Genomic DNA, 25,362 nt, shown 5'->3' with positions numbered 1-25,362 from the left:
CTGCCCTAGGCCAGGTATGAGAGGCTGTTGTTAAAGAAGGAATGTGTTCTCTGCTGCGGGACCCATGGGGTCATTTGGGCTTCTTACTATTGGGTTATCGGAACGTCATCAGAGTCCCTGGGGCAGCAGGGCATAGAACAGAGGTGTTGCAAGCAAAGGTCGGAAACCCAGCACTGCTTCGCCAGGAACTTGTGTGTGGTGGGGCGGAGGCAGGGCTGGGGGAGGAGGACCGTGATGGGGCCGTGAGATGGTGTCTGAGGTTGTAGGGAATAAGGGGAAGAGGGCTCAGCAAGGGCGGAAAAACAGGGAAAACAAACGTTATGGAAACCGCAGGTATCTGTGCCTGCTCTCCCCACGTACCCATCCTCCCATGTGTCTGTGTATTCACTCATTCATTCGTTAGCAGCAGGCCATCGGGCAAATGCTGAGGCCTTGAAGGGAGCTCAGGATAGGTGGGCCCGAATGGTTCCCTCTAACTCTTCCTCCACCCACTCCTCCCCAATGAGTTTGTCTTTTAGGTGTTGACCTGACCCTTTAAGTGCTCTGGGCAGCTGGGGCAGATTTGCATAGGGAAGGTCAGGTTCGCTCAACCCCATCTATAGAAGGTCTCGCCAAGAACAATTCCTGACTTACCTACTCAAAATTGATTTGGGAATAATTGGCCTCCTGATTTCAGTAATGCTCGTGTGCTGATTCAGTCTTGATGGTATAATTACAGGAGAAGGCGGGGCTGCAGCGTGCTGGACAGTCCCCCGAGCGCTCTGGAGGCTGGAAGCGGCTCGGGCTGGGAGGTGAAGCGATTGACTGTCTTATATGGGATCTGTCTGGACAGGCTGGGGAGAGCGGGGGAGAGGACAGTGCAGAGACACACGGCTTCCAGTCAACGCCACTGTGTCCTCGAGGAACAGCAGAGCGTGTGGACCAAATGGGCTCTTTGAGGACCTCGGTCACTTTGTCCAGGCCAGTTACGTGCATGTGGGTTTAGACCCAGAAGGAGCCTTGGCTCCCAGTTGCTGGCTGTAGCCATTCTTCCCATTCCCAGCCCCCAGTATAATCCTTATATCTATATAAGGCTTTTTAAAGGACTCTCACACATTTTCTCCTCTGGCGGATGAGTAGGCTGAGAATTTAAGTGGTTTGTCCAAGGTCAATGAATCAATCAGCAGAGCGATTATTGAACTCTATCAGAGAGCGTCGTGCTGAGGGCGCTTGGAGATGGCCGCAGGCCTGCCCCAGCTGCGCAGGGAGGGGAGTGCGGATCTGAATGCAAATACAGGCACGTGTGTGCACACACGTCATGCACGCTGGTGTGCCCAGCCAGAGGCCTGCAGTGCACACAGGCACGCGTGCACCGGCACACACATGCGTGCACACACACTGTGCCCACACAAAGACAGATCGCAGCCTCAGGCCAAGCGCAGTGGTTTGCCCGAGGGTGGAGGTGCCACCGTGACGTGGTGGGAAAGCAGAGAGGACATGTGGGTCACGGGGACTTCAGGGGAGGTGGACCTGGGTGGAGCCTGGGGATCCAGACCCCGTCTCCCCACCTTGAGCTGCTGCCACCACATCAGGGAAAGAACACTTCAGAGTCTCCTTGGAAGGAAAAAAGGAGGCAATCCCAGTGGAACCTGCAGCTGTCTTTCCCCTCTGCTGCTGGAATTGAAATAATCAGAATAATCACAGGCAATCAGGCTCAATAACAATGTGTAATGATAACAAACGGTCGTCAGAGACCCTTCAAGGTCTGGAGTTGGTTGGAGTCTAGGATGACAATTTCCTAAATTAATTGTTCCGGGGCCTCCGCTTAGCTCACGTGTACGGAAACAGCTCAGGGACGGTTCGGCCTCCTTCCGAGCTGGGAGCAGGTGTCTGGCTTCTTTGTTTTCTCTCCTATTTTGAAACTTAGGCTTCTCTCCACGCCTTGTGTGGCATTGCAGCCCCTGCCTTGCATCTTTGACATCAGGTACAGGTCTGGTGTTTTGATTAGGAAATAATAAAGTGCAACCCTGAGAAAGGGGTGTGAGGGGGTCCCCACTGGGGGCCCCTCCTCCTTCTGCCGGGACCCTCCCACTGCCAGTGAGCTGTGTGTCTCGGGATTGATTTACGCCCGGGAATGAATTATGCATGTCTTGGAGCTCCCAGAGCGCCTGGGTGGAGCGCCGAAGATGGGGGATGAAACGCTGCCTCTGAAAAGTGTGAGCCTCCCTCCCTTTTCCTTTTGGTTCCGAGTCCAGAGTAGGCGGGTCATCCATGCATCTTAGGGGGAGTCCAGCAGCAGAGGCCTCCGGGTCCTGGGAAATTCATTCTCTTAGATAAAATCCTTGCCCCATGCCCCTCTGCTGCTGGGCGAATGGCCCGCTCAGTGTTCGGCTGGGACTTGAGGACCTGTGGAGAGAGTATGGATTTTGAAATCATGCTGAGCTGAGTCTGAACTCGGGCTCTCTCATGGACCAGGCAACTGGCAACTGGGACCAGCTCCCTTCCCTCCTCACAGAGCGAGGACAGCAGAGCCTGCTGTGACAGGTCACCACAAACCGGGGCCTTAAAATAAACAGAACAGTACCATTCCACAGCTCTGGAGGCCGGAAGTCCTAAATCAAGGTGTGGGCAGGGCTGGGCTCCCTCCGGAGCCTCCAGAGGAGGAGCCTTCCTGCCTCCTCCAGTTGCTGGGGGTTCCAGGCGGTCCTGGGCTTGTGGCTACATCTTTCCAACCTCTGCGTCTGTCTTCACATGGCTTCTTCCTTGTGCCTCTGTTGTCCCAAATCTCCCTCTCCTTTCTTTACTAAGGATGCCTGTCATTGGATTAGGGCCCACCCTAAGTCCAGGATGATAGAGATCCTTAACCAATTACAACCGCAAAGACTATTTCCAAATAAGGTCACATTCAGAGGTATTTAGGAATTAGATATACCTTTGGGTGGCACTGTTCGACCCACTACACCTGCTCTGTAAGAGTACTTTGTTGTAAGAAGAAGCACTACTATGTGTTACGGCCTCCCAGCTCCTGGCATGCAGCCGTGACCCCACAAATGGTAGCTCATCACCGTCCCCTGCGGAAGGACCCAAACTGTCCTACGCTGACCGCTCCAAGTCTGCCAGCAAGCTGATTCCACACCGTGACTGAAAATAGGCTCTGTGGCGTCGGATGCACATCGGCACATTTGGTATTAACTATTTCCACTGAATTCCCTTCTTTTGCAGCTCAGAGGGCACCGGCTTGGGTGGTAGTGGTTGAACGGAATGAACCCCAGAATTTGCTTTGCCTGTTCGTTTGGTTGGTCACAGCTTGGCTTCCAGAAGTGCTCCCCAGCTCGAGAAATTGCCTCCCCATAGTGGGAGTTCGGTTGATGAGGTAGCTGGTGGCCTTGGGTCACCCCGTGCCATGTCGGGAGGGGCTGTGTCCCTGTGGTCACTGTGCTGCTGTGACGGAGGGTCTGCATATGAGGCCAAGGGTAGCAGGGGCTTGCTCCGTGCTGCCAGCAGACGAGCATGTCTGTATCAGGTCCATCCCGGGCCTCTTTCCAGAAGCCCCTTCTGTGGACACGTGGCTGCCTGAGCCCAGAATCCAGCCTTCACTGTTTGTGTTAGTGTCTTCTGACTGCCGTGACAAAGCACCACAGACCGGGCTGGGGCGAGGGAGGCTTCAAACGACAGAGACGGACTCTCAGAGCCCCGAGGCCGAGATCAGGATCGAGGTGATGGCAGGGCCGTGCTCTCTACGAGCGCCCTAAGGGAGGATCCTGGCTCTTGCACTCCCAGGTGACTCTCGGCTCAGAGCCGAAATGCTCTGATCGCTGCCTCTGTGGTCACGTGGCCGTTTTCTCTCCGTGTGTCTTTGTGCGTCCTCGCCTGTTGTCGTAAGGGCACCCGTCACATTGGATCAGAGGCCACTCTGCTCCAGTGTGTCCTCGTAGCTGATTACATCTGTCACGACTCTGTTTCTGAATAAGGTCTCATTCCAAGGCCCTGGGGGCTCAGACCTCACCCTATCTTTTAAGGGGGGCACCATTCCGCCTGTAGCACCGTTTCTCAACCTGTGTCACATTCCAGGCACCCACCACCACACACAGTGCAGCCCGAAGGGCTCTGTTGTTTCAATCCTGTTAACTTTGATTCATGCGTGTTGTGCATGTGTGCACCTGTCTGCCCGTGCGTGTACCCGCGTGCACCAGGGGGACACACTGGAGGCGTGGACGCACGTCAAGCCATCAGGGCAGGGCTGCCCGGTGGCCTCACTGCCCTCCAGGCTTTTGTGCTAAAGATGGAGACGGGAGGTGACCAAAGGGACCCGACAGCTGACCTCATCATCCTTGTAACTTCTGAAGTGGTTTTCCAGTAAACCTGGAGTGGACGGCGCACGTGGCAGCTGTCGTGTTGATGGGCGGAGGCATCTGCCCCATCCTTTGTAGCGGGTCCCTGGGGGTGGCTGAAGTGGGGCACGTGCCATGGTGAAGGGTGAGGGGATGCAGGGAGCCTCAAACCTCCTGTGAAAAGCCTCGTCCTCCGTCACTGTGAGAGGACCCCTGCTATCAAGTCTGATTGGACCAAAAGGAAGTGAGGGAGGGGTCTGACCTTCTGAGAGACACAGAGATAGAGAGAGAGAGAAGGACTTTGCCACCTTTGTCCAGCGCAGTACGTAGGGCAGCCATGAACGAGTGTTCTGATTCCATTCAGTTCCAGAAATCAGGTCACGTGATGAGCCTGGGATGCAGCACTCTCTCCAGGGGGTGTGGGCAGGAGCCAGGGGGGCGGGGACCAGCTCACCGCCAGGGTGTGCCAGTCTGGACACGGCTCACACTCACGGCTGCGCCCGTCTGTCTGGGGTGTCTGTACCCCAGCTTTATACTGGACTTGGCCTTTTCCTCTGAAAAGCAGAGCAGGCTCGTGGGCAGCCCAGAGGACGGTATTTCACCCAGGAGGATGGAAAGCAGTTGAAACAAAACCCAAGGGAAAAGCATCCCTGCTCTCTAAAAAATGTGTTACCACTTCCTGTGTGGTAAGGGCCGGTCCCTGGGCCCTGACGCGCCAGCCTGGCCTGGGCAGAAGCTGAGTGCATGGGTGACTCTGGACACAGTGGCTGTGGGGCTGGACGGGGGCCCTAGTTTCTGGACTCGGCCACCCGCTGGCCCCTAATACGAACAGACCTACTCCCGCCCCCACTTGCTGCTGTCCTGCTGGATGGTGATCAGTGCCCGCAGGGAGAAAGGGCAAGTTAGCCAGGGAAGCCACCAGGCAAAGTGCAGGGCTCAGTGGGCGGAGGAGACTCCATCAGATACACGAGAGGTAAAGCCACAGTGTGTCAGTGACCAAAGGAGGGGCAGGCAGGAGGGAGAGGGACAGAAGACACTGAGATCGTCCACCGAGATGGATGGGCAAGGAAGGGACAGGTTTGGTTTGTGCATGAGGGGCTCAGAACTTCCCCAGGGAGATCCCAGCAGAGGCAAGCATGTAGAAGGTGAGGGGTCTTGGTAAGAGAGGATGCCACAGCACGGTCAGTGTAGAGACGGCAATCAGAGTGCTGAGACCTGCCAGGGTTGGCCAGGGAGGGCTCCCATGCAATCTCTGTGTGCCCTGTATTCGCCATCCTGCAGAGCAGGGAGGACTAAGCGGTCTACCTGGCACATAGCAGGTGCTAAACAAGGAGGACTGACTGTCATGTGGTAGAGTCTACACTGGCTAAGTAGGAAGGAGCCTGGTGCAATTCCTGGCGTGGAGCTCTCCATGAGGGTTGGCCCCCATCCTTCCTCAGCTTCTCGACATCACCAGGTTCATCAGGACCCGGGACTTTCTTGCTCCTCTGAATCCCTTGTGTTGCTAAGAAAAGACCTTGACCTCCCACACTCCCCATGCCCCACCCAATCACAGTCACCTGAATGGTTCAGTCTTCCAAGGAGGGTTTGCCTGTCAAAGACCAGGAGCTAAAGGGTGGAATTCAAGGCATGAGACAAAGGCTAGGTCCTCAGGGTAGAGGGAGACCTTGCAAAGCTGGGGACGGCACATCCTGATGCAGGGGTGCCAGTGGGTTCTGTTCTGCCCAGGACTCCTCATGCCCTTTGCACAGACTTCCTGCCAACAATGACCTGGGGGCTCCTTAGCCAATGGCCTTCGTTCTGACCACCCAACAGGTCCTTTTCCATGGCCTTTTCTGATCATCCCATCCCTGCCTTTGAAGATCATGCATCTCCTCCTTTCACAGAATCTTACTTCTTTGCTTCTGCAAAGGCCCTTGTGCACTAATCAACCCAAAATTTTCAAAGTGCTTTTTAGTGAAATCTACTATCTCCAGTGTGGAGAACAGGTTGAAAGGGAGCAGTACAGTGTGAACAGAAGTGGGGACCCCAAAGCCTCCTTATTCATCCTTCTCGACCCCCTAGAAGGTACAATGTCAAGGCTCAGAAGAACATTTGGATAGGGACCACAATGTAGGCCTAGTTCCCCGCTACACAGATGGGGAAACTAGGACCCCAAAAGGAAGCAAGAACTGCCCAAGGTCAATCACATAGGAATTAGCAGGAGTATATTCTGTTTTCTTCCAAAAAATTCATACGTATTATTTGTACATAAATATATAAATTATTCATATGCATTCTTTATATAGAAGATATTAGTATTTACCCAGTTCTCTCTTGAAATGCTCCGTCTTGTAATCTGTTTTCTTTAATAAGAGATTAGTCACTGTTATTTAAAATGTGGTGCTACAAAACCTGGATATTCTAGGAGACTACTTTTTCTGTCTGTTATTTTGTTTTTCTCTCTTGATTTTTGTGCATTGGGTCCTATCCCCTACTGTGTCTGGTAATCTTGTGTTAGATGCTGGACATTGTATCCGAAAAGCTATAGAGATCATTTGAAGCTTTAGACTAGAGGTTGCCAAACTACAGCCTGTGGACCAAACCCTACCTGTTTTCTGCTTTTGTACGTTACAGGAGCTAAGAATGTTTTTTTAAAACACATTTGAATGGTTGGGAAAAAATCAAAAAGATATTATTTCATACTATGTGGATATTATCTGAAATGTGAATGTCAGTGTCCACTTTTTCTTTGGACTCAGCCCCACCTGTTTGCTGGCGTTGGTCTGTGGCAGCTTCTGAGCTGCAGTGGCAGAGGTGAATGGTTGCAGTGCGGACTATATGGGCCACGAAGCCTAAACTTTAACGTCTGGCCCTTTGCAGGAAGAGTCTGCAGACCCCTGCTTAGAGGCTGTTCCTCAGGCAGCAAGGTTGCAATTATGAGACTGGAAGCCGGGTTACCATCTTTCTGGAAGGCCATCCTCCTTGGAAGGTTTCAGCCTCTGTTATGTCTGTAGCCCACAGATGCCTCCTTGACTCCAAACAGCTGTCATCTGGGGGGGTGGGAGGATAATGCCTTTTCTGTTCTCTGAACTCTCAGGAAATTCCTGGCTTCTGACTTCACAGACTGAACTTGAACATTTTTCTGTTTCTGCTTGTTCTCTCTGATGGGGTCTCAGGCTTGTGCTTTGAAAGACTGTCTTGAGAAAATGAGTTGGAATGTTGCAGGGACCCCAGAGCAAAGCAAAGAACCGCTGTTTTCCCATCGGTTTCCTTCTTCCTCCCCTCTCCTGGGCCTCCCACCATCAGGCCTTCCTCCCTACTCCCCTGGCATCACGGGGACTGGTCCCAAAGCCATCACTGCCTGGACCTTTTATGTCCTGACCTTGCAGCAACCTCAGAGAGGCAAGATGCAGAGGGAGGCCTAGCCCGACCTGGGCCAGGTGCTTCCCAGCAGGACTGGCAGGTGGCCCTGCCTTGGGTGGGTGTGGTTCTCTCCTAGTGCCCCTCCCTGCAGTATACTACAGGCATGGTCTGCTCCCATCCTGGTGGGACGAGGGGCATCAGACCACCACCTGAGGTCAGCGGGAGGGCCAGGCAGGGCTGTTGGGTGGAGATGGTGGTATGGGGGCCTTTAAATGTGGCTCTTTGTTTATTGTTTTAACAGAATGGTAGTTAGCAGCATAAAGACTGCAGCAGCAGCTATTTGGATTTAAGGATATTCCCCACTGAGAAGCCTTTCAAAAGTGGGCAGCTGGTGCTGGGAGTGCATGCCTTAACCCTGTTCTCTAATACCCCCCACCGCCCCCATGAAAATTGCATTGGAATTTCCCCAAACTTTCTGGCTACAAAGAGGTTTTAATGGAACCTGGGGATAACCATCTCTCTCCTGCTGGCTCCGATGACACTGTCAGTGGACTTTGAAGGTAGACCTGACAGCCAACTGGGCCTCCGGGCTGGGCTCTGTTTGCAAACTTAGCACAGTGCTCCATGGAGACTGGGCCAGACCTTCCCACCCTGCCCCTCAGGCTCAGTCTAACCCTGAAAGTTTGGCTTAGAACTTGCAGAAAGGCTGTCACAGATGGGGTTTTGTTCCCTACATCAATGAGATGACTCTCAGTGTAGAAACAGAGCAGTGGCCAAGGCAGGGCCCCAAACCAGGAGAAGCAAGCCGAAAGCAGCTCAGCCAGGGCTGATGTACGGCTGCCTGGCTCGGAGCCTGGGACCCTGTGCTCCAGATGCTCCGGGCGGGTTTGTCGTGGACAGGAACCCCGGACAGCTCTTCTCTGGCTTTTTAATCTCCAAAGCAGAAGCTTGTCCCAGCCAAGATTAGGCAACAAAGATCGTCCCCCCTGGATCAGCGATTCCCACATTGAGTTCCTTGTCTCCATCCGCAAACGTTTGTTGACAGCCGAGGGTGCAGCAGCAAGTGAGCGGAAGCAGCAGAACCACACGACAGGGTGCGTGCTCCTCTCCTGCGCCCACGTTCTGTGGAGCTCCATGGGTACTTAGTTTCCTCAGCATCTGGGGAAGGCTGGGTTAAACCAGCTTTCTGAAATCGGCTTCTTTTGCGGAGGATGCTCGAACCTGTGCATCACAGATCTCTAGGAGGGGCCTAAGCTGCACGCACAGAATTCTTATTTTTTTTGAACCCGGAGAAGAGCCTTTGGGGAGGCAGGGTGGTCCCTTCAGGTGGGCTGCCTTAAGGAAGCCCACGGCCCCCTCCCTCACCCTTCTCTCTACCAAGCAAATCAAACCAATCCTCCCAGGTCCTCACCCTTCATTCTGTGTGTCAGAGCCTGGCGTTCATGAAGGGAGAGCCTGAGGCTCATGTATAAGTAGTTGTCGGGGACGTGACCGCAGTGAATAAGTCTGCGAGCATTAGATGCCGCATCTCAGATGACTGGTTGTCTGAGCTCTGGACTGGAAACAACCACACCCCTCAGGGAGCTGTAATCCCCCTCATCACTCCTGCCACAAGGCCTCCCAGGAAGTCCCACTCTGACCTTCACCCATGCAGTTCCTCCTCTTTCCCAGGAAGAACCATCCCCTTCCCTCTTCACCTAGTGTATCAGCTAGCCATGGCTCTAGAGATGCCACATAACAAACAGCACCAAACCTCAGGGAATGCAACCATACCAGGAAATTCCTGGGGTTCGTGCACATGGCTGGGGTTGCTCTGTCTGCTGATCTGGGCTGGCTTCCATCCCAGGATTGAGGCTGTCAGCTCTGCTCCACCTGTGCCCCATCCCCCAGTGATGTCCTGGGCATATTCCCATGGCAACAACAACATGCAAAGGAGCCAGCCTCGCACATAAACGCATGTCCAGGGCTTCCCTGGTGGCGCAGTGGTTGAGAGTCCGCCTGCCGATGCAGAGGACGCGGGTTCGTGCCCCGCTCCAGTAGCATCCCACTTGCCGCGGAGTGGCTGGGCCCGTGAGCCATGGCTGCTGAGCCTGCGCGTCCGGAGCCTGTGCTCCGCAACGGGAGAGGCCACAACAGTGAGAGGCCCGTGTACCGCAAAAAAAATAAATAAACCCATGTTCAGCCTTGCACATAAACCCATGTCCAGCCTCTGCTGCATCACTGGCCCAGCCCAGAGGTGAGAGCTGGGGCAGGTCACCATATCAGGGGCTGGGGGTGACAGGAGCACTCCAAGTGACAAAGATGGAGGGAGGGAGGAACACTTGGGGCCACCATGGTGACATCACAGCCAGGGGACTAGTCTGAGGGTCTCAGTCTCTTGGGGACCCTTTCTGTGCCTTCCTGGATTGGCTCATAATAGGCCCTCATGGTACCTCTTGTCATTGGAGCCTTTGTCACAGAACAATGCACAGTTATTTCTGAGCGTGTTGGGTGGCACCTGCCCCCTCAGTCTCTGACTGCAGTGTGCACAGGGTGGGGACACACCTGCTTTTGTCCCCAGCTGCAGCTTAGTGTCTAGCCCAGTGCCTGCACACAGTAGGTCCTCAATAAAGAGCCCCTGAATGTACATGTGTCACTTCCCTATCTAGCAGGGACCGTCTGCAGATGAGGTGTCACCCTTCAATCCTGTCTCATTGCGGGACGTTCAGGGCCTGCGTGGGACCAGGGAAATGATGGGTGGCTGTCTGAGGTCCTGCAGGCAAAGCACAGAGTCGTGGCCCAATCCCGCCTCGCTCATCAAAGGGCACATCACGTGTCACTGCTTGATGACAGCGTTCCCCCAACCCCCGACGGCCTGAGCGCAGAAGGCGTTCTCATGAGTGACCCTGGAGGATGCAGGAATCAGCAGGCAGCTTCCATCTGAAATCATGTTCTCAGAGCCAAGCCCCAGACACGCTCTTTCCTGTACCCAAGACCCTAGGCCAGGAGCAGCGGCGGCACCTGCACTGCAGGGGGCACCAGGCTAGTGGGTCATCCGCAACCTTCAGAGCAATTCCGAAGGTAGGAAGCTCGAAGCTCCAGAGCTGAGGTCGGAATGCAAGTCCAGCCAGGTCCAAACGTGGTGGAGTTCATTATTATACCTGTCACTGTCCCATGACTGTCCTTACCTGTGACACACCGACCTGCGAGGGGTCTTCTGTCTGAGATTGCTGAATCCCCCTCCAGTACTCAGCCGGCATCCGAGAATCACTCACTCTGTCCTTCGCCTGGTATCTGCCTGTTGACTGCGGAGCCACGCTTAGGTCTGCTCCTCTCGGATGGAGCCATCAGACAGGCATGTGTGTCCTGGGCCACGGTCAACACGCCGAAACACCACTGAAAATGGAGAGGGGACAAGGTCACACACCACAGGGAGGTAAATACCCCACAGTCTGGGCCCCCATCTGTCTGATTTGGAGAGGTGTCTGGGGCACAGGGAATGTGTTCTAAAAGAGAGCCTTAAATAAAAAGATTAGTGGAACTAAAGCCTCTGGGACTGGACGGTGAGTGGGAACCAGGCTGTGGTATCTCTGAACATCCTGGGGCTTTTATTTATTTATTTATTTATTTATTGAAGTATAGTTGATTTACAGTGTTGTGTTAGTTTCAGGTGTACAGCAAAGTGCATATATATATATAATCTTTTTCAGATTCTTTTCCCTTATAGGTTATTACACAATATTGAGTAGAGTTCCCTGTGCTGTACAGTAGGTCCTTGTTGGTTATCTCTTTTATGTATAGTAGTGTGTGTATGTTAATCCCAAACTCCTAATTTATCCCTCCCACCTTTCCCGGCACCCTGGGGCTTTCTGGTACGGATGCAGCGCTGGTCCTCCTGTTTATTTGGGGCACGTTTGTAGGGAGTCTGTTCTGGGCCACGCTCTGAGCCAGCAGGCCCAGCCCTCTCCTGTAGCAGGAAGGCAGCCTGAGCCTCGAGGTCACGATCACCAGGATGTGTGCCACTATCCTCCACACACCTTCTGTGCGCCACCTCCTGGTCTGGAGCCCTGGCAGCGCAGGCCTGCAAAATGGGAACATGCAGGTGGCATCGTGAGGGTGGCTCTGGGGGGTAGATGGGCAGGCCTCACTCTTTGCCTAGAGGTTTGAGCCATTCACCGTTCTATGGGCTAAATATAGACTCCGTCCCGATGGTGGGTGCTGGTTCTGATGGCGAGTAATCTAGTCACAGACTTTGCAGCTGACACGTGGGACCCAGAGCTCCAGCTGCCGGGGGCCCAGGACCATGCCGCTCTGACAGCAGAAGGTCCTGTGCTCTCGGAAGTGCTGGCTGGTGGGGCACCGTGTGTGTCCCTCCACTGCCCCCTGCCCCCCGCCCCGCCGCGCCACCTCTCCTTAGCATCAGGCAATACCGCTGGCTGCCCCCCGCAAGACGCCCCTCCCCAGCCTGCCATCCTTTGTTGAAATATTCAAATGCTGTTGGGAGTTCTGCGAAGGAAATGGGTCATTTCCATTTTGGCTACTGAGCTCAAAGCTGAGTATCAGCTGCTTCTGTTCTTCAATGAGAGGAGCAATGAATTCAGCGTGTGTGTGCGCGCGCGTGGGTATGCGCACACGTGTGAGTGTGCAGGCCCTGTGAGCGTGTGCACGTGTGTACCTATATGAGCCTCCACGTTCTGGGGGGGGATCAGCAAACAACACGGGAGAGGTGGGGATGGTGACACACTTAAGACGCCCCGATGTGCACACTGCCTGGAAGTTCAGGACTCCATCCCCTCTGCGTGGTTTGCATTTCCCTCGGGGACTGGCCTTTTTGCTGGAAACAATGCTGCCGTTAATGAGCAGATCTGACCCCCATGTCCGGGGTGGCCAGGGCCCCAGGCTGGGGACCCATTTCTTGGGCCCCCTTCAGCATCCTAGTTGCTGCTGCCCACTGAATCGGAGACCAACCGAGCAGCCAGATGGATGGGGCCTGGCTTCCATGGGTGACCCGCGTGCATAGCCATTAAATCCAGTTCAGAAACCCTCCCGAGCCTTTGCCACTTGCTGAAAGGTGCGACCCTATGGCTCTACCCTCTGACCCAAGTGGTCATGCAGTAAGAGAGGCACATGAGAAAAGGGTGGGCAGGGTAACAGAGGTCACCCCTCACTCTCTCTAGCTGCCCACCCACCCCTCCAGTCATGCCACATGCACTCTGGTGCTGTCCCCTAGGGCAGGGGTCCCAAACTTTCCCATAAAGGGCTACACAGAAAATATTTTAGGCTTTTGGGCCACACCACTCAACTCTGCCTTTGTAGCACAAAGGCAGCCTTAGACAACATGTAAATGAATGGACGTGGCCTTGTGCCAATAAAACTTTATTTACAATGTCAGTCAGTGGGCGGGACGTGGCCCAGTTTTCTGACCTCTGCTCCAAGGCCTTGCTACGCTGAATGTGGCATCAGCGGCCCCAGGAGCAGGTGAGATGCAGGATCTCAGCCCCTTGGGTGGGAGGCCGGCTGAGTCAGGATCTGCATTTAACACCATCTCCAGAGGGAATTTGTTGCCATAGGGGAGAGAAGAAGCAGGGCTGTCCAGGACCAGCCTCACAGTTGCACAAGGAGGATGCCTGCCCTTAAGGAGAGAGCAGTTAATGACTGCCTGTATCCCCCGAATATCCAACCTTCCCTGGGATCTTTTTGCAGATGAGGAAACTGAGGCAAAGCGAGTGTGTCCATGTCCTGGGGCACAGGCTGGGGGTATAAAGTTATACAAATGTGTTCTCAAAGGTCTGGAGCCCAGGAGCCAATGGCAAGGTGTCTTCAGGGCTGCGCTCCCTCCAGAGGATCCAGGGAGGATCCTCCTTGTTGCTCCAGCTCTTGGCGCCTGCAGTCCCTCGGCTTATGGCCGCATCCCTCTGGCCTCTGCTTCCATCTTCACGTGGATTTCTTCCCTGTTCTCTCTGTGTCCTCTTCTCCTGTATGCCTTATAAGGGATAACCAAGCATTGCTTTGAGGGCCCACCCTGGATCTAGGATAACATCATCTCCAGATCCTTAAGTAATTCATTAAATCTGTAAAGACCTGATTTCCAAATAAGGTTTTATTCTGAGGTTCTGGGCGGACGTGGATTCTGGGGGGACACTGTTCAATCCACTACAGAGGGACCAAATCACGCGTCCCAGTGTCGGCTGTCTTGAGACTGGTGACGTGTGCGGTTAAGACTGTGCCTGTGAGTGCACGGCCACCTCCCTGTGTGATGGCCCAGTCGGGGGACTGGCTGAAGGGTGTAGGGTGAGGGAGGCAAAAGAAAGAAAAGGAGACTGTGGCTCTGGAGTCAGCTGTGAGGGGATCGAGATTTTACAGATGCAGGGGAGGCTCTGGGCCTCCCGACCCTAAGTGACCCCCTGAGCATCACAAGGCTCAGAAGGTGTAGTAGCTTCCCGGGGCCCCCATGATCCTGTCTCACAGCCTGGGGGTGTTTAAACAGCAGAGTTTATCCTCTCACTGTTCTGGAGGCCGGAAGTTGAGGCCAGTGTTGGCCGGGCCATGCTCCCTCTGAAGGAGCTGGGGAAGCATCCGTCCTGGGCTCTCTCCTGGCTTGTGGCAGCATCACTCCGGTCTCCTCCCTGTGTGTGTCTGTGTCCAAATTTCCCCTGTTGACAAGGACTCCAGTCATACTGGATTAGGGGCCACCCTCCTCCAGCATGACCGCATCTTAACGAATTACAGCTGCAACGACCCTATTTCCAAACAAGGTCATGTTCTAGGGCAGTGGGGATCAGGGCTTCAACATCTGCATTTGGAGTGGGGGGACACAGTTCAGCCCCATAACGTGGAGCAAACCCTGCTGCTTGTGAGTGGGGTCTCCCAAGCTCTCTGTGCCCCGCACCCCACCCTCCCTAAGATCCCAGGTCTGAATGGGCAGAGCTTGCCCTTCAGGTTGAGGTGGGACAGAGCTGGGATTTGGCTGAGAAGACGGTGCTGAGAAGAGTGAAGGTAGCTGGATGCATCCGCTGGGGTCTAGATCTGGCTGCCGTGTGACCGTGTTAGGCCTCAGTCTCCCTCCGTCTCCTCATCTGCAGCACTGGGTTCTCAAGTTCAAGTCTCCAAAAGCAAAGGAAGTTCTCAACTGAGGAACTTGCCCCCAGATGTGGCCAACCCAGGAATGGGACAGCGTTAGTTGAGGCTAATGTCAGGAGACGTTATCCAACGTCAAGTCCCTTTTGGAGGCTGCAGAGAGCAGAGTGCATGTCATCATCCCAGGACCATGGTTCCACGGCCACTGGCCAATGCATGCAGAGAAAGGACAGCGGTGCTCCAGTGGGCTATTCAGGGGAGCAGCTAAAGCACAGGCCCGAAGAAAGCCTGCTTGGGTTCGAGTCCCGTGTTTGCTGAGTCTCGGCTGTGTGTGCATAAAGGGTTAAGCTTGCTCAAAGGAAATTTCTTTTTTTTTTAATTTATTTATTTTAATTTATTAGTTTTGGCTGTGTTGGGTCTTCATTGCTGCACGCAGGCTTTCTCTATTTGCGGCGGTGGGGGGAGGCTGCTCTTCGTTGCGGTGCGTGGGCTTCTCCTTGTGGTGGCTTCTCTTGTTGCCAAGCACAGGCTCTAGGCACACAGGCTTCAGTAGATGCAGCACGTGGGCTCAGTAGTTGCGGCTCGTGGGCTCTAGAGCGCAGGCTCAGTAGTTGTGGCACACGGGCTTAGTTGCTCCACAGTATGTGGGATCTTCCCAGAGCAGGGCTCGAACCCACGTCCCCTGCATTAGCAGGCAGATTCTTAACCACCGCCACCAGGGAAGCCCTCAAAGGAAATTTCTTGACCCCACCTCCTGGGAGGTCACCTCTCAACCCTTGGAATGTCCTGCCTGATAAGAGGGTCTTTGTTTACCTGGGACCTTGGACAGGGCACACAGTCTATGCTAATAAGGAGATTTACGGTGGGGGCCTTGGGCTACTGTGTTGGCTGACCTCTGGACGGGCTGGAAACCAAGGCCAGCCACATGTGGGAAGTCAGCCATGTGGACGTGACCAAGCACCAACCGAGAATCTGGACAGCCAGGCTCAGGGGATCTTCACTGGCCAGCCATGCCCCATGCATGTTGTCACCATGGTCACTGGGAGGAATCAGTGCTGTCCATGCCTCCACTGGCAGGATGACTGGAAGCTCCTGGTCTCTCCTGGACTCTTCCCGTTGCTGACTTTAATCTGTAGCCTTTACCTGTAATAAACCGTACCTGGAGTATAACAGCTTTGTTCAATGCTGTGGGTCCTTCGAGGGAATTATTGAAGCTGAGAGTGGCCTTGGAGACCTCCCAGGCTGCACTGTGCAACCTCCCTGTGGAAACGGGGAGCATTTTTGTGCCCACTTCATGCGGTGGTGCTGAGCTACATGTGAACTGATTCACTGAGAACCACGGGTGGCATCACTGCCAACAAGAGTCACTTCACTGCATGGATTGGCTCGGCGGCCCATGAGTCAGTCCTGCACCCCTGCCCTTAGCCCCATCTCTGCTATTAGTGAGGATGGGGCTGGAGGGAGAAGAGGGGTCATAACGGGGAAAGGACCATATTTCTCACGTCGCAGCCACAGAGGGTGTCATCTCCGGATGTGTCTGACCCACCAACCTCATGCTACCTCAATGATGGTGTCCGGGGAAGTCAGTTCAGATGGTGCGACGTGGGTTTGAGGAGTGGACACCCGTTTCTTGTTGTTCATGCATTTCTCCTGTTAGCAGACAGCCTCAGCGCCTTTGATGTTTGGGTCCAGATCTTTCTTTCTTATGGGGCCATCCTGTGCATTGTAGGATGTCTGCCGGCATCTTTGATCACTACCCACTAGATGCCAGTGGGACCACCCCCATCCCCTGTGCCTTCTGACATGTTCAGACATCTCTGGCTGAGGACCATGGTGGCAGCCTGGCTCTGAGGTCCTTATGGGGTGATTCCTTGAGGTGTCAGCACAGCTGTTTCCTGGGTGAGCCTGTGTTCTCTCCACTGACGTCCTGCCCTAGGCTGGAGGGACTTCCAATGGGTTGACACATCATCTCAGCAGAGTCTTGGCTTCAAGCATGTCCATCACTCACCCCGTGGAAGGCTCTTCAGGGTCACTCAGAAAATGGTGTCTTCGTGACCCTGCCACCAAGCAGGTGTCCTTGTATTTCTGTGAACGCCCCAGTTTTAGAAGGTACATTTTCCCTCAGCAGCCTGCCCCCCACCCCCCAGGTGGCCGACTGCCTCAGAAGAGCCCCTCATCCTTGGGGTGCCTCTTCCTCAAGAAAATGGGGCCGGCCTCTCGCCTGTCCCGCCATGGATGCTGAGACCTTCACCATGTTCCCAGAGACCATTTGTCAAAGACGTCCTGTGCAGTCAACATTTTGCAGTGTTTGTGGAAAAGGAATGGTCTCTTTGCAGTGGAATTGGCATTGCTGTCACCTGTCACTGTCATCACTGTCACCTGTCCAACCCCTGGAGACAGACATTCTTGGATGCATTTGTCAATGGGTCTTTGTTTCCATAATGCAGGCGCACAAGAGCCCTGCTTTGTAAATGAGCCACTATAAACCCAGAAATGCCATCTCTTTGCCTCAATTCCAGGCTCTTGTTCCTCCCTCCATCCAAGGGTACCTACCACCAGATGAGCCCACGCCACCCCTCCAGGACTAGAGGGAAGGTCCTGCAGTGGTTGGTTCCTCACATGGACAGTTAATTCGGCTCCATTTAGTAAGAAATTCATCCAGACCAGAGATGGATTACCAATTTCCCCATCAATCTTCAGGGCCTGATCTTATTACAAACCACCACAAATATAACCATAAAAGCCCTATTGATTGATGCAGCGCTTGGTAATCCATCTGTCGTCATCCATTATTCTGGGAATAAGTTTTCATTATCTGCATGGCAGCTGATTCCTAGCACATTAGTATACAGTGGCAATTACCAGGAGCAGAAAGAACCCCTAACTTAGCAGGACAGTCACACCTGTCAGGAAAGGGAAGCAAACCCCCCCACACAGCTTGCTCTGTGCTCTGGAACCATGTCTGAATGGCAAAGAGTTTGAAGATTAATTCAATATTGACCTTGGAAGGTGGAGAGGAGAAAGTGGGTTGCTTTTTCCCCTTTCTTAGGGGTCTAGAGTGCAGGTTCCCTTAAAGTAACCACCTTGTCAACCCAATCACAGCCCACCCAACAGCTGGCACAGAGGCTATTTGAGGATGGCCTTGCCCAGGATCAGTAAAGTTTATGGCACAGATGTTCCTGTCTGCGTTATTTAACGAGCACCAAAGACCTGACCAGAGGGAACAACTGGTGTGTGAGTGTTGAAGGTGTGAGTGTTGAGAGAAATTATTCAAGAAGAAGAGAAGTTTGGAGGATGCCGTCTTAAGAACAGTCCCATCTGTGGCAGGGCAAGCCCTGTCCGTAGACCAGTGGGTAAGGTCTCTCTCAATGCAAGGATTCTATGATCTGGACATTTTTTTTAATTAATTTTTATTGGAGCATAGTTGATTTACAATGTTGTGTTAGTTTCTGCTGTACAGCAAAGTGAGTCAGTTATACATATATGTATATCCACTCTTTTTTAGATTCTTTTCCCATATAGGTCATTACAGAGTACAGAGTAGAAGTTCCCTGTGCTCTACGGTAGGTCCTTACTGTGTTTTACACAATGAGGTTTCTTTTCAACCCTAATGGAAAAATTGAGATAGACACATAACGGAATTATTTCTGAGGGCCATTGGAGGGGCTCAATTGGTAAGATTCTCACTGATCTTCACTCTCCAAAAAATCAAGAATCCTGTTATGGAGTATCACACAGAGTGATCTATTCTCAAGCTGGCTTCACATGGACATACCCAGTCGGGCGAAACTGCCCACTGCTGGTTGTTATGGACCCACTTGATCAGACAGAGGCTTGGCTGTCTTTGAAATTACCTTGACAGTGGCCAGTGGAGGTCTCAGAAGACTGTAGACCTTTGATTGTAGAGCAGGAAGGTTCTACAGAACCAAAAGTTGGGAGTTTGAGTCCCGACTTCAGCCAACCATTCAAAATAGATTCTATACTTCTATTTAGTTGATCAGCCACACCACCTTCAGCTATTCACCTAAATCAGGGTCTGCAAACTATAGCCCGTGAGCCAAATCTGGCCATTGTTTGTTTTTGTGAATAAAGTGTTATTGGCACACAGCTATGCTTATTGGTGTGCCTATGACCCACGGCTTCTCTTATGCAGGGTTGAGAAGTTGCAACCGAAACCATACTACCCGCAAAGCCTAAAATATTTACTATCTGGCGCTTCATGTCAAGGTTTGCCTACCCAGGATCCACACAAACTTAAGGGACTTACAAAGATGGGGAAACAACTCCTGGCATTTGGGGAGGCCTGAAGGATAGGACAGATGCTTGAAACACTACCCAACTTCTCATGAGTGGTTCTATTACCTTCGTAGGAGCGACCTCCCAAAGAGAGGAAAAGGATGAGGCATCCTTACGGGGTTTCCATCTTCCAATCTGCTTCCTACAAATATCGTTCTTACCACATGAAGACCCGGTCCTTGTTCAACCATCATGACTGTGGGGTCTGTGGGGTCTTCTTGTAGCCATTGATTCCTTATGTCTGGGGCCCAGTGACCCATCAAAACACATGGGCCAGGAGTGGAAGCGCAAGACTGTTTGTTTGCTTTGCAAGAAAAGTACTTGAGGAACAGTAAGGAGTTTGCCTCTAACCAGTTTTGTTACCAAGAATGTGGTTACAGATTTGTTCGTCTGTAGTTCGATGTTTGATTTTTCCCTGGAACTCCAGTGTAGAGAATTGCCTTGTGTCCTGGCTCTGCAGGATAGGCAGTGGATTAAATTGATCATGGGTGTGAAGACAGGCGTAGAGAAGTCTTTCTAGAGAGCATAGCTCTTATATTATTCTTGTATTTCTGCCCAGATGATCCTAGCTGGTTATTAACCTACATATCATTTTTTTCCAAATTTTAACTTGGCAAGTCCTATGGAGAAATTTCACACAGAAGGCAGGAGGAGGACCTCCAGAACAAGGCAGATATTGGAATTATGTCATTACCTTTCTCCCTGCTCCCCTAGTTTTTTATTCTCTACTTTTCAGGTATCAATTTAATAATATGCCACACAGCTACTCTTGTAAGGTACTGTGTCAGGCATTATGTGTGTGGTGGGGCGGGCATGTAGGGGTGGATATAAAGATGGTGAAGATTTGGCTCTTTCTTAAGGGCCTCAAAGATTCATGAGAACCTCAGGCAAAGGGCTGGTCTTCTATTCTTGCAGTCGTCAGTGAGGGGGTCCCTTGAGCCAACTGTCTTCCCCTCTGGGCCTCAGTTTCTTTCATCCACCAGAAGGAGAGAATCAATGCTTTCCCATCCTCACCCACAGAGGGAGTGGGAGAGAATTAAACATCTAAGATACAGCTGTTCATGGAACACTTCCCTTCCAAGGACTTTGGTCACTGCAAATACTCAACTCAACAGAAGAATTCCCTGGGTAACATGATGTGAGGTCAAAAATCCGGTGATGGCCTGGGGCCTTCTCTGGCCCTGCAGACATTAGAGCATGGACCACAGAGTGCCCTGCTCTTCCAAGGGAACTCTCAGTGCCTCTAGCTGGGCTTGGCCTGAATTTGGACAAATCCCTACTACTCCTGTCGGCTCATTCCCATTCAGTGTGCTCGTTTACGCTCCATAGATGTTGATTGTTCCGACCTAGAAGATGGCATGTTTAGCCCAAGAAACAATGGTTTAGTTCTTGCCATGGAGTTTGGGGGTGTGACCTGCCAAGATGGCTGAGAGGCTTTTGGAATGAGCCTGGAGCACTCCTTAAGAGATCTATCCATGGAAGGGGTGGTTAGGCTCAAGCATCAGCCTCCATAATTTAGAAGATTATTCTCCTCAAGAATATAGAGGGTAGAGGTGCCAGCCTCTCTCTTGGAAGATGCAAGGACCCCAGATCAAAGCCCAAACTGAGATGAACAAAGTCTGAGCTCAAAATCATACAATACTACTGCTCTTAGTATGGGCTTCGGGACCAGCACATTCTATATGACCCAAGGAATTTACACAAGCTTGCCCAGATGATTTTCACTTCCATAATTTATGATGATTGTATCTGCCTCTGAGGGTTGTTGCCAGGAATAAATGGGATAACACACACCTGACAATTGCTAATACTTGTTGAGCATACTTGTGATCACCATCATCACTACCAACATCAATATGATCACGATCACCTTCATTATCACCATCAGTGTCACCACCATCATCACTACCACCATCATCACCATCACCATTTCCATCATCACTATCACCATCAGCAACAGCACCATCACCATTATCATCATCACCATCAGCAGCAGCAACATCATCACCACTTTCATCATTATAATCACTATCAGTATTGTCATTGCCATCATCATCACCATCGTCACCACCATCAACCATCATCACCACCACCATCATCACCATCATCACCACCATCAACCATCATCACCACCATCATCACCACCATCAAGCGTCATCACCATATCATCACCACCATCAACCATCATCACCACTATCATCATCACCATCGTCACCACCATCAACCATCATCACCACCACCATCATCACCATCATCACCACCATCAACCATCATCACCATCATCATCACCACCACCACCATCACCATCATCACCATCATCACCGCTTTCTCAACATCACCACTATCACCAACTCCATCATCAATATCACCATCAGCAACAGCACCATCACCATTATCATCATCACCACTTTCATTATCATCATAATAATCATCACCACCATCATCAGCATCACTACCATCATAATCACCATCACCATCATCAGCTTCCTTCTCATCACAGGAAGCACAGACACAGGATGAGCACATACTCTTCATGACAGCATGGCCATCTCTTGACTGGACCAGAAGGATTGTGTAGATGGAGGGTGAGGGAAGACCAAGCAGGCATCTTTCCTTGTTGTCCATTAAACTGGACATCCATTTCAACCTCCCTCTGCCAACAAAGTCTGAGTTGGGTCTCAGGGAAGCTGGTGAATACATAGAGATTACTGAGGCAGCTGGGCACTTCATGGTGAGATTGAGGGTGGTCCCTATTGGCATAACTAGCTTTCAGCCCCACTGGCAAGCTGATTTGGCAGTCCTAGAGGGAAGGCAAGCCGGCTCAGAAATTTATAGTACATGCCACATATTGGGCACAGGTGCATGGGAAGCCATTGGCCAGAACCAACAGTGAACATTGCCACTTAAAAAAATGTGCACCGGAGAATCTGTTCCTGAGGGTGGACACCATGGCTGAGTTGGTCAAGACTGTCACTGACTGGCATGCTATAGGTGCTCAGTAAATTATTCTTGAATCAATGCATAAAAGAATGAATGAAGAGAGGCCCATGGCATTCATGGAGTATTCTCGTTTTCCAAGTGGTGCCTATCCTGCGGACTCAGGAAGGGAATTCCTTGGGACAAACAGAAATAGCCTGGAAGAGAGGCCGCCAGGAAGAGAAAGCTTGTTTTCTGGTCATGCCAACTTTGAATCATTTATTAACAACTCCCCCCATGAGGATCATATTCGGTAGAGACGTAACACCTGTTTGTGAGACTGTGTCCTTGAGAGGCCGCCAGAAAAATCTTACACTCTGAAACCCTCCACACTGGACCATGCACACGCGGGGTTCTCACCCCAGGACATGCCGGGTTCTCAAGTGTGATGGGTAGGCCTCTGCACATGGATGTCTGGAGTGGAGAGAGACAGACACTCAAATGGCAGAGGTGAAAGAACATGGGGAGTCAGCACTCCCAGGGGGCAGGGTGCTGCCACTTGCAGGGGTCTCTGCAGAGCCCCTCACAGCCTTTGGCCCCCAGCTCCTCAGGCGTGGTTCTTGCTGACGGGAGGAGGGTGGGGCCAGAGCCCTGGACCTTTCAAGTGTCCCTCACTGACCAGCAGATTCAACCCTAGTGTCCACGTCCCAGAAAGGATGTAACAGATGAATTGTCAGGAACCTAGCCAGGGAGGGGACCAGAGGTGTTACCGGCCTGTCTTTTCTCTCTCCCTCTGCATCTGTGGTTGATGAAAGATGATACAGGAGGAGGGGGGCAGAGGAGAGAATTCCGGTCCTCTGCCATCCTGGTCCTCGTGTGGGGTTTGCAGACAGCTCTCGGTCAGGGCTCTGGCTGCTTCTGGAGTGGCCAGTCCTGCTGTCCCTGTCCTGCCATTTCCCCTGTCCCCTCCCCCCACCACGTATATACACACACAAGTGGAGACGGAGCCGCGAGGCCAGACTGCAGATCCTCTTCTGGGACTTCGGGAAGCATCTGCGGCTGGGCCTGGATCTTTTATTCCCTGGAAGCTCATCTGGCAGTGAACTTCTTGGAAAGTATTCTGGAAGGGGGAAGATGCTCCCCAGTGACCCAAGTGCCTGAGTCTATAAGGGTGTCAACATACATGTCTCTCTTCCCCACCTTCCCAGTAAATCCTGGGCCATACTGGCTCCTCCTGGGTCTGGCCAAACCCTGCTCCCACTTGCAGGCCAGCTGCCCTGGTGCCCAGACTTGAGGAGCAGAACTTACCCAGGTTGGGAGGAGAGAAAGGAGGGGTGACAGTGCTTACCTGTGCCAGGTGAAGGGCTCGGCAGGTGCAAGAAAGGACACAGCTGCCCAGGGGCCGGGTCATAGCTCAGGGACTGAGAGAGGCCAGGCTGGGGCTTCCCTTCCTGGGCTCCAGGTGAGAGCAGCCCCGGTACCCACAGCATGTGGTAGGCCCTGTCAACGTGGGCCCCCTGCTAGGGTGTGTGCACAAGATGGGACCCGGCATTCAGAGCCGGGTTGATGGGACAGGTCGCCACACACCCCTTCCTGGGCCCCTTCATCTCATGCCCCTGGTTTCATTGCCCCCCTCCCCCTTTCTCTGTTTCCAGGTTTGGCGGTCCATCAGATCATCACCATCACCGTCTCCCTCATCATGGTCATAGCTGCTCTGATTACAACTCTTGTCTTAAAAAACTGGTAAGGATCCTCGGCCCTTCTGGCCTGGAAACGGGGATCAGTAGGGGTCCCCGGGGAAGCACGCACAGAAAAGTCCTTACTTTTCAAACGCGATCTCGGCTCACAGCCCAGGGAATTGTTTCTGTTTGGGATGGAGAACAGCATGCAGCTCCTGATCTGCTAAACCCGCTCACCTTTGCCCCGGGCAGCTTGGCTGGCTGGTGAGGGTGTCGCTCTCTGACACTGCCCTTCTGGTGGCTTTCTCTGCAGCAGGACACGAGCCCGGCCTCCTTGACTTAGTTCCTCAGGCAGCAGGTGTCCTGTTCCCAAAGCCCATCCCTTGGATCCCAGTGCACCTTTGAATGTCACCCTCCCAGCGCAGTTTATCCTTATTTCCCACCAGCAGCCTGGGTGGGGTCCCTGCCTGCCCCTCCTTGTCCTGGGCTGTCCTGGTCTCTTTCTCCTGCCTTCTTCTCACAGCCGTTCTGTGTCTGCTGAACTAGGTTACTGCTTTGCTCCAGGCGGCCTGTCTTTGCCTATTTCCTCCTGGAAATTGGCCTACTTTGAGGTTGGCCTTGGCTGGGTGTACACACCTGCTACACCCCTGGGAAAATCAGGGAGCTTCTGGCTAACCCGGCTGCTCGCATGCCTCCCAGGCCCCTGTCTGCCTGCAGTCACTCCTCCAGCAAACGAGGCTCCTGTTAACATCAAAGCTGAACGGCCCTTGTAGAGTCATACGCCCAAATCATCCCCCTGCTGACCAGTGGTAGGAAGTCAGACAGGCTGATGGGAGGGAGCTGCCCTCCCATCCTTCTGTTACCTGCAGCCTCCAGGTAACAGAAATGCATGGAAATGCAAGAGAAAGCCAGTCTCCAGGATTAGAGAGGGTGGGGAGGGGAGTGGCATCACCCAGAACAGACTAGCGAGGCCTTGACGCTCCTGATGGCCGGCAGTCCCAGGACCCGGGGCATTTTCTGGGGCAGATGACAAGGATAACTGTGAGCTCCCAACAGGGCATCTTGGGCAAGGCTGGCTGTCCAGAGAAGGGGCTCCGGAGCCCTGGACCACAGGGATGTTTAGCGGGTCCAGTCCCGCTGGCCATCTTGGTGAGGGAAAGCCCCTCCCCCAGAGGAGACCTCGGACTTTGTGACTTTGTAATAGGCAGGCAAGCTTCCTCTTGGTTTGCCCACACTTTTGGGTTTACAGGAAACCCTCAAAGAGTCCTTTGGGAAGGACAACTCAGGGCGGTGGATGAGTGGTTCCGTGACCTTGGGGGTGTCCCCTGGCTTCCACATCCATCTTCTTACCTCCATTTATGGGTGGATGTTCCCCACCAGCAATCAGGATTCCTCTCATTGGGAAGACAAGGCAGGAAGTTAACACAATTTATGGGGAGACGGGCTCACACTCCCGCCCCTTGCAGAGCCCCCTCGCTTCGCAAAGGCTCTGAGCGTGAAGGGGGGGAAAGGAGGAGAACTGCTGTCTTGATGAGGCGCCCCCCGTCTCCTCCTCTCTCCCCTCCTCTGTGGGGATAGCGCTTCCTTCCATCCTTGTGAACTTGCCCCTCCGGGGGTCGGGAGGGGTCCCTGCGTACCTTCTCCATCAAATCCCTTGGCCAACAAGGGTGGGACCCCCGTGTCTGGTCTACACAGCGTCTGGAAGCCTCTGTGGTCCAGAAGAACAGGGAATTAAGGTGGGTACTTCCTGGGGCACAAAG

The 25,362-nt window shown here is 52.9% G+C and overlaps 1 protein-coding gene across 5 annotated transcripts in view; it reads left to right on the top strand.

Annotated features, from left to right (window-relative positions):
- The window catches only part of AJAP1 (adherens junctions associated protein 1), a 125,576-nt gene that overhangs the window by 81,029 nt on the left and 19,185 nt on the right, over positions 1-25,362 (top strand). For all 5 annotated transcript variants that reach the window (XM_060283946.1, XM_060283948.1, XM_030865806.2 and 2 more), the window contains exon 3: positions 23,579-23,666. In XM_060283946.1, the coding sequence (XP_060139929.1) occupies positions 23,579-23,666 (88 nt within the window). The remainder of the gene's footprint in view (positions 1-23,578; positions 23,667-25,362) is intronic.

Source organism: Globicephala melas, chromosome 1 (assembly GCF_963455315.2).
Source record: "Globicephala melas chromosome 1, mGloMel1.2, whole genome shotgun sequence".
Classification (NCBI taxonomy): Eukaryota; Metazoa; Chordata; class Mammalia; order Artiodactyla; family Delphinidae; genus Globicephala; species Globicephala melas.
The sequence above is the reverse complement of the archived record's forward strand: the minus strand, read 5'-3'. Positions and strand labels throughout refer to the sequence as shown.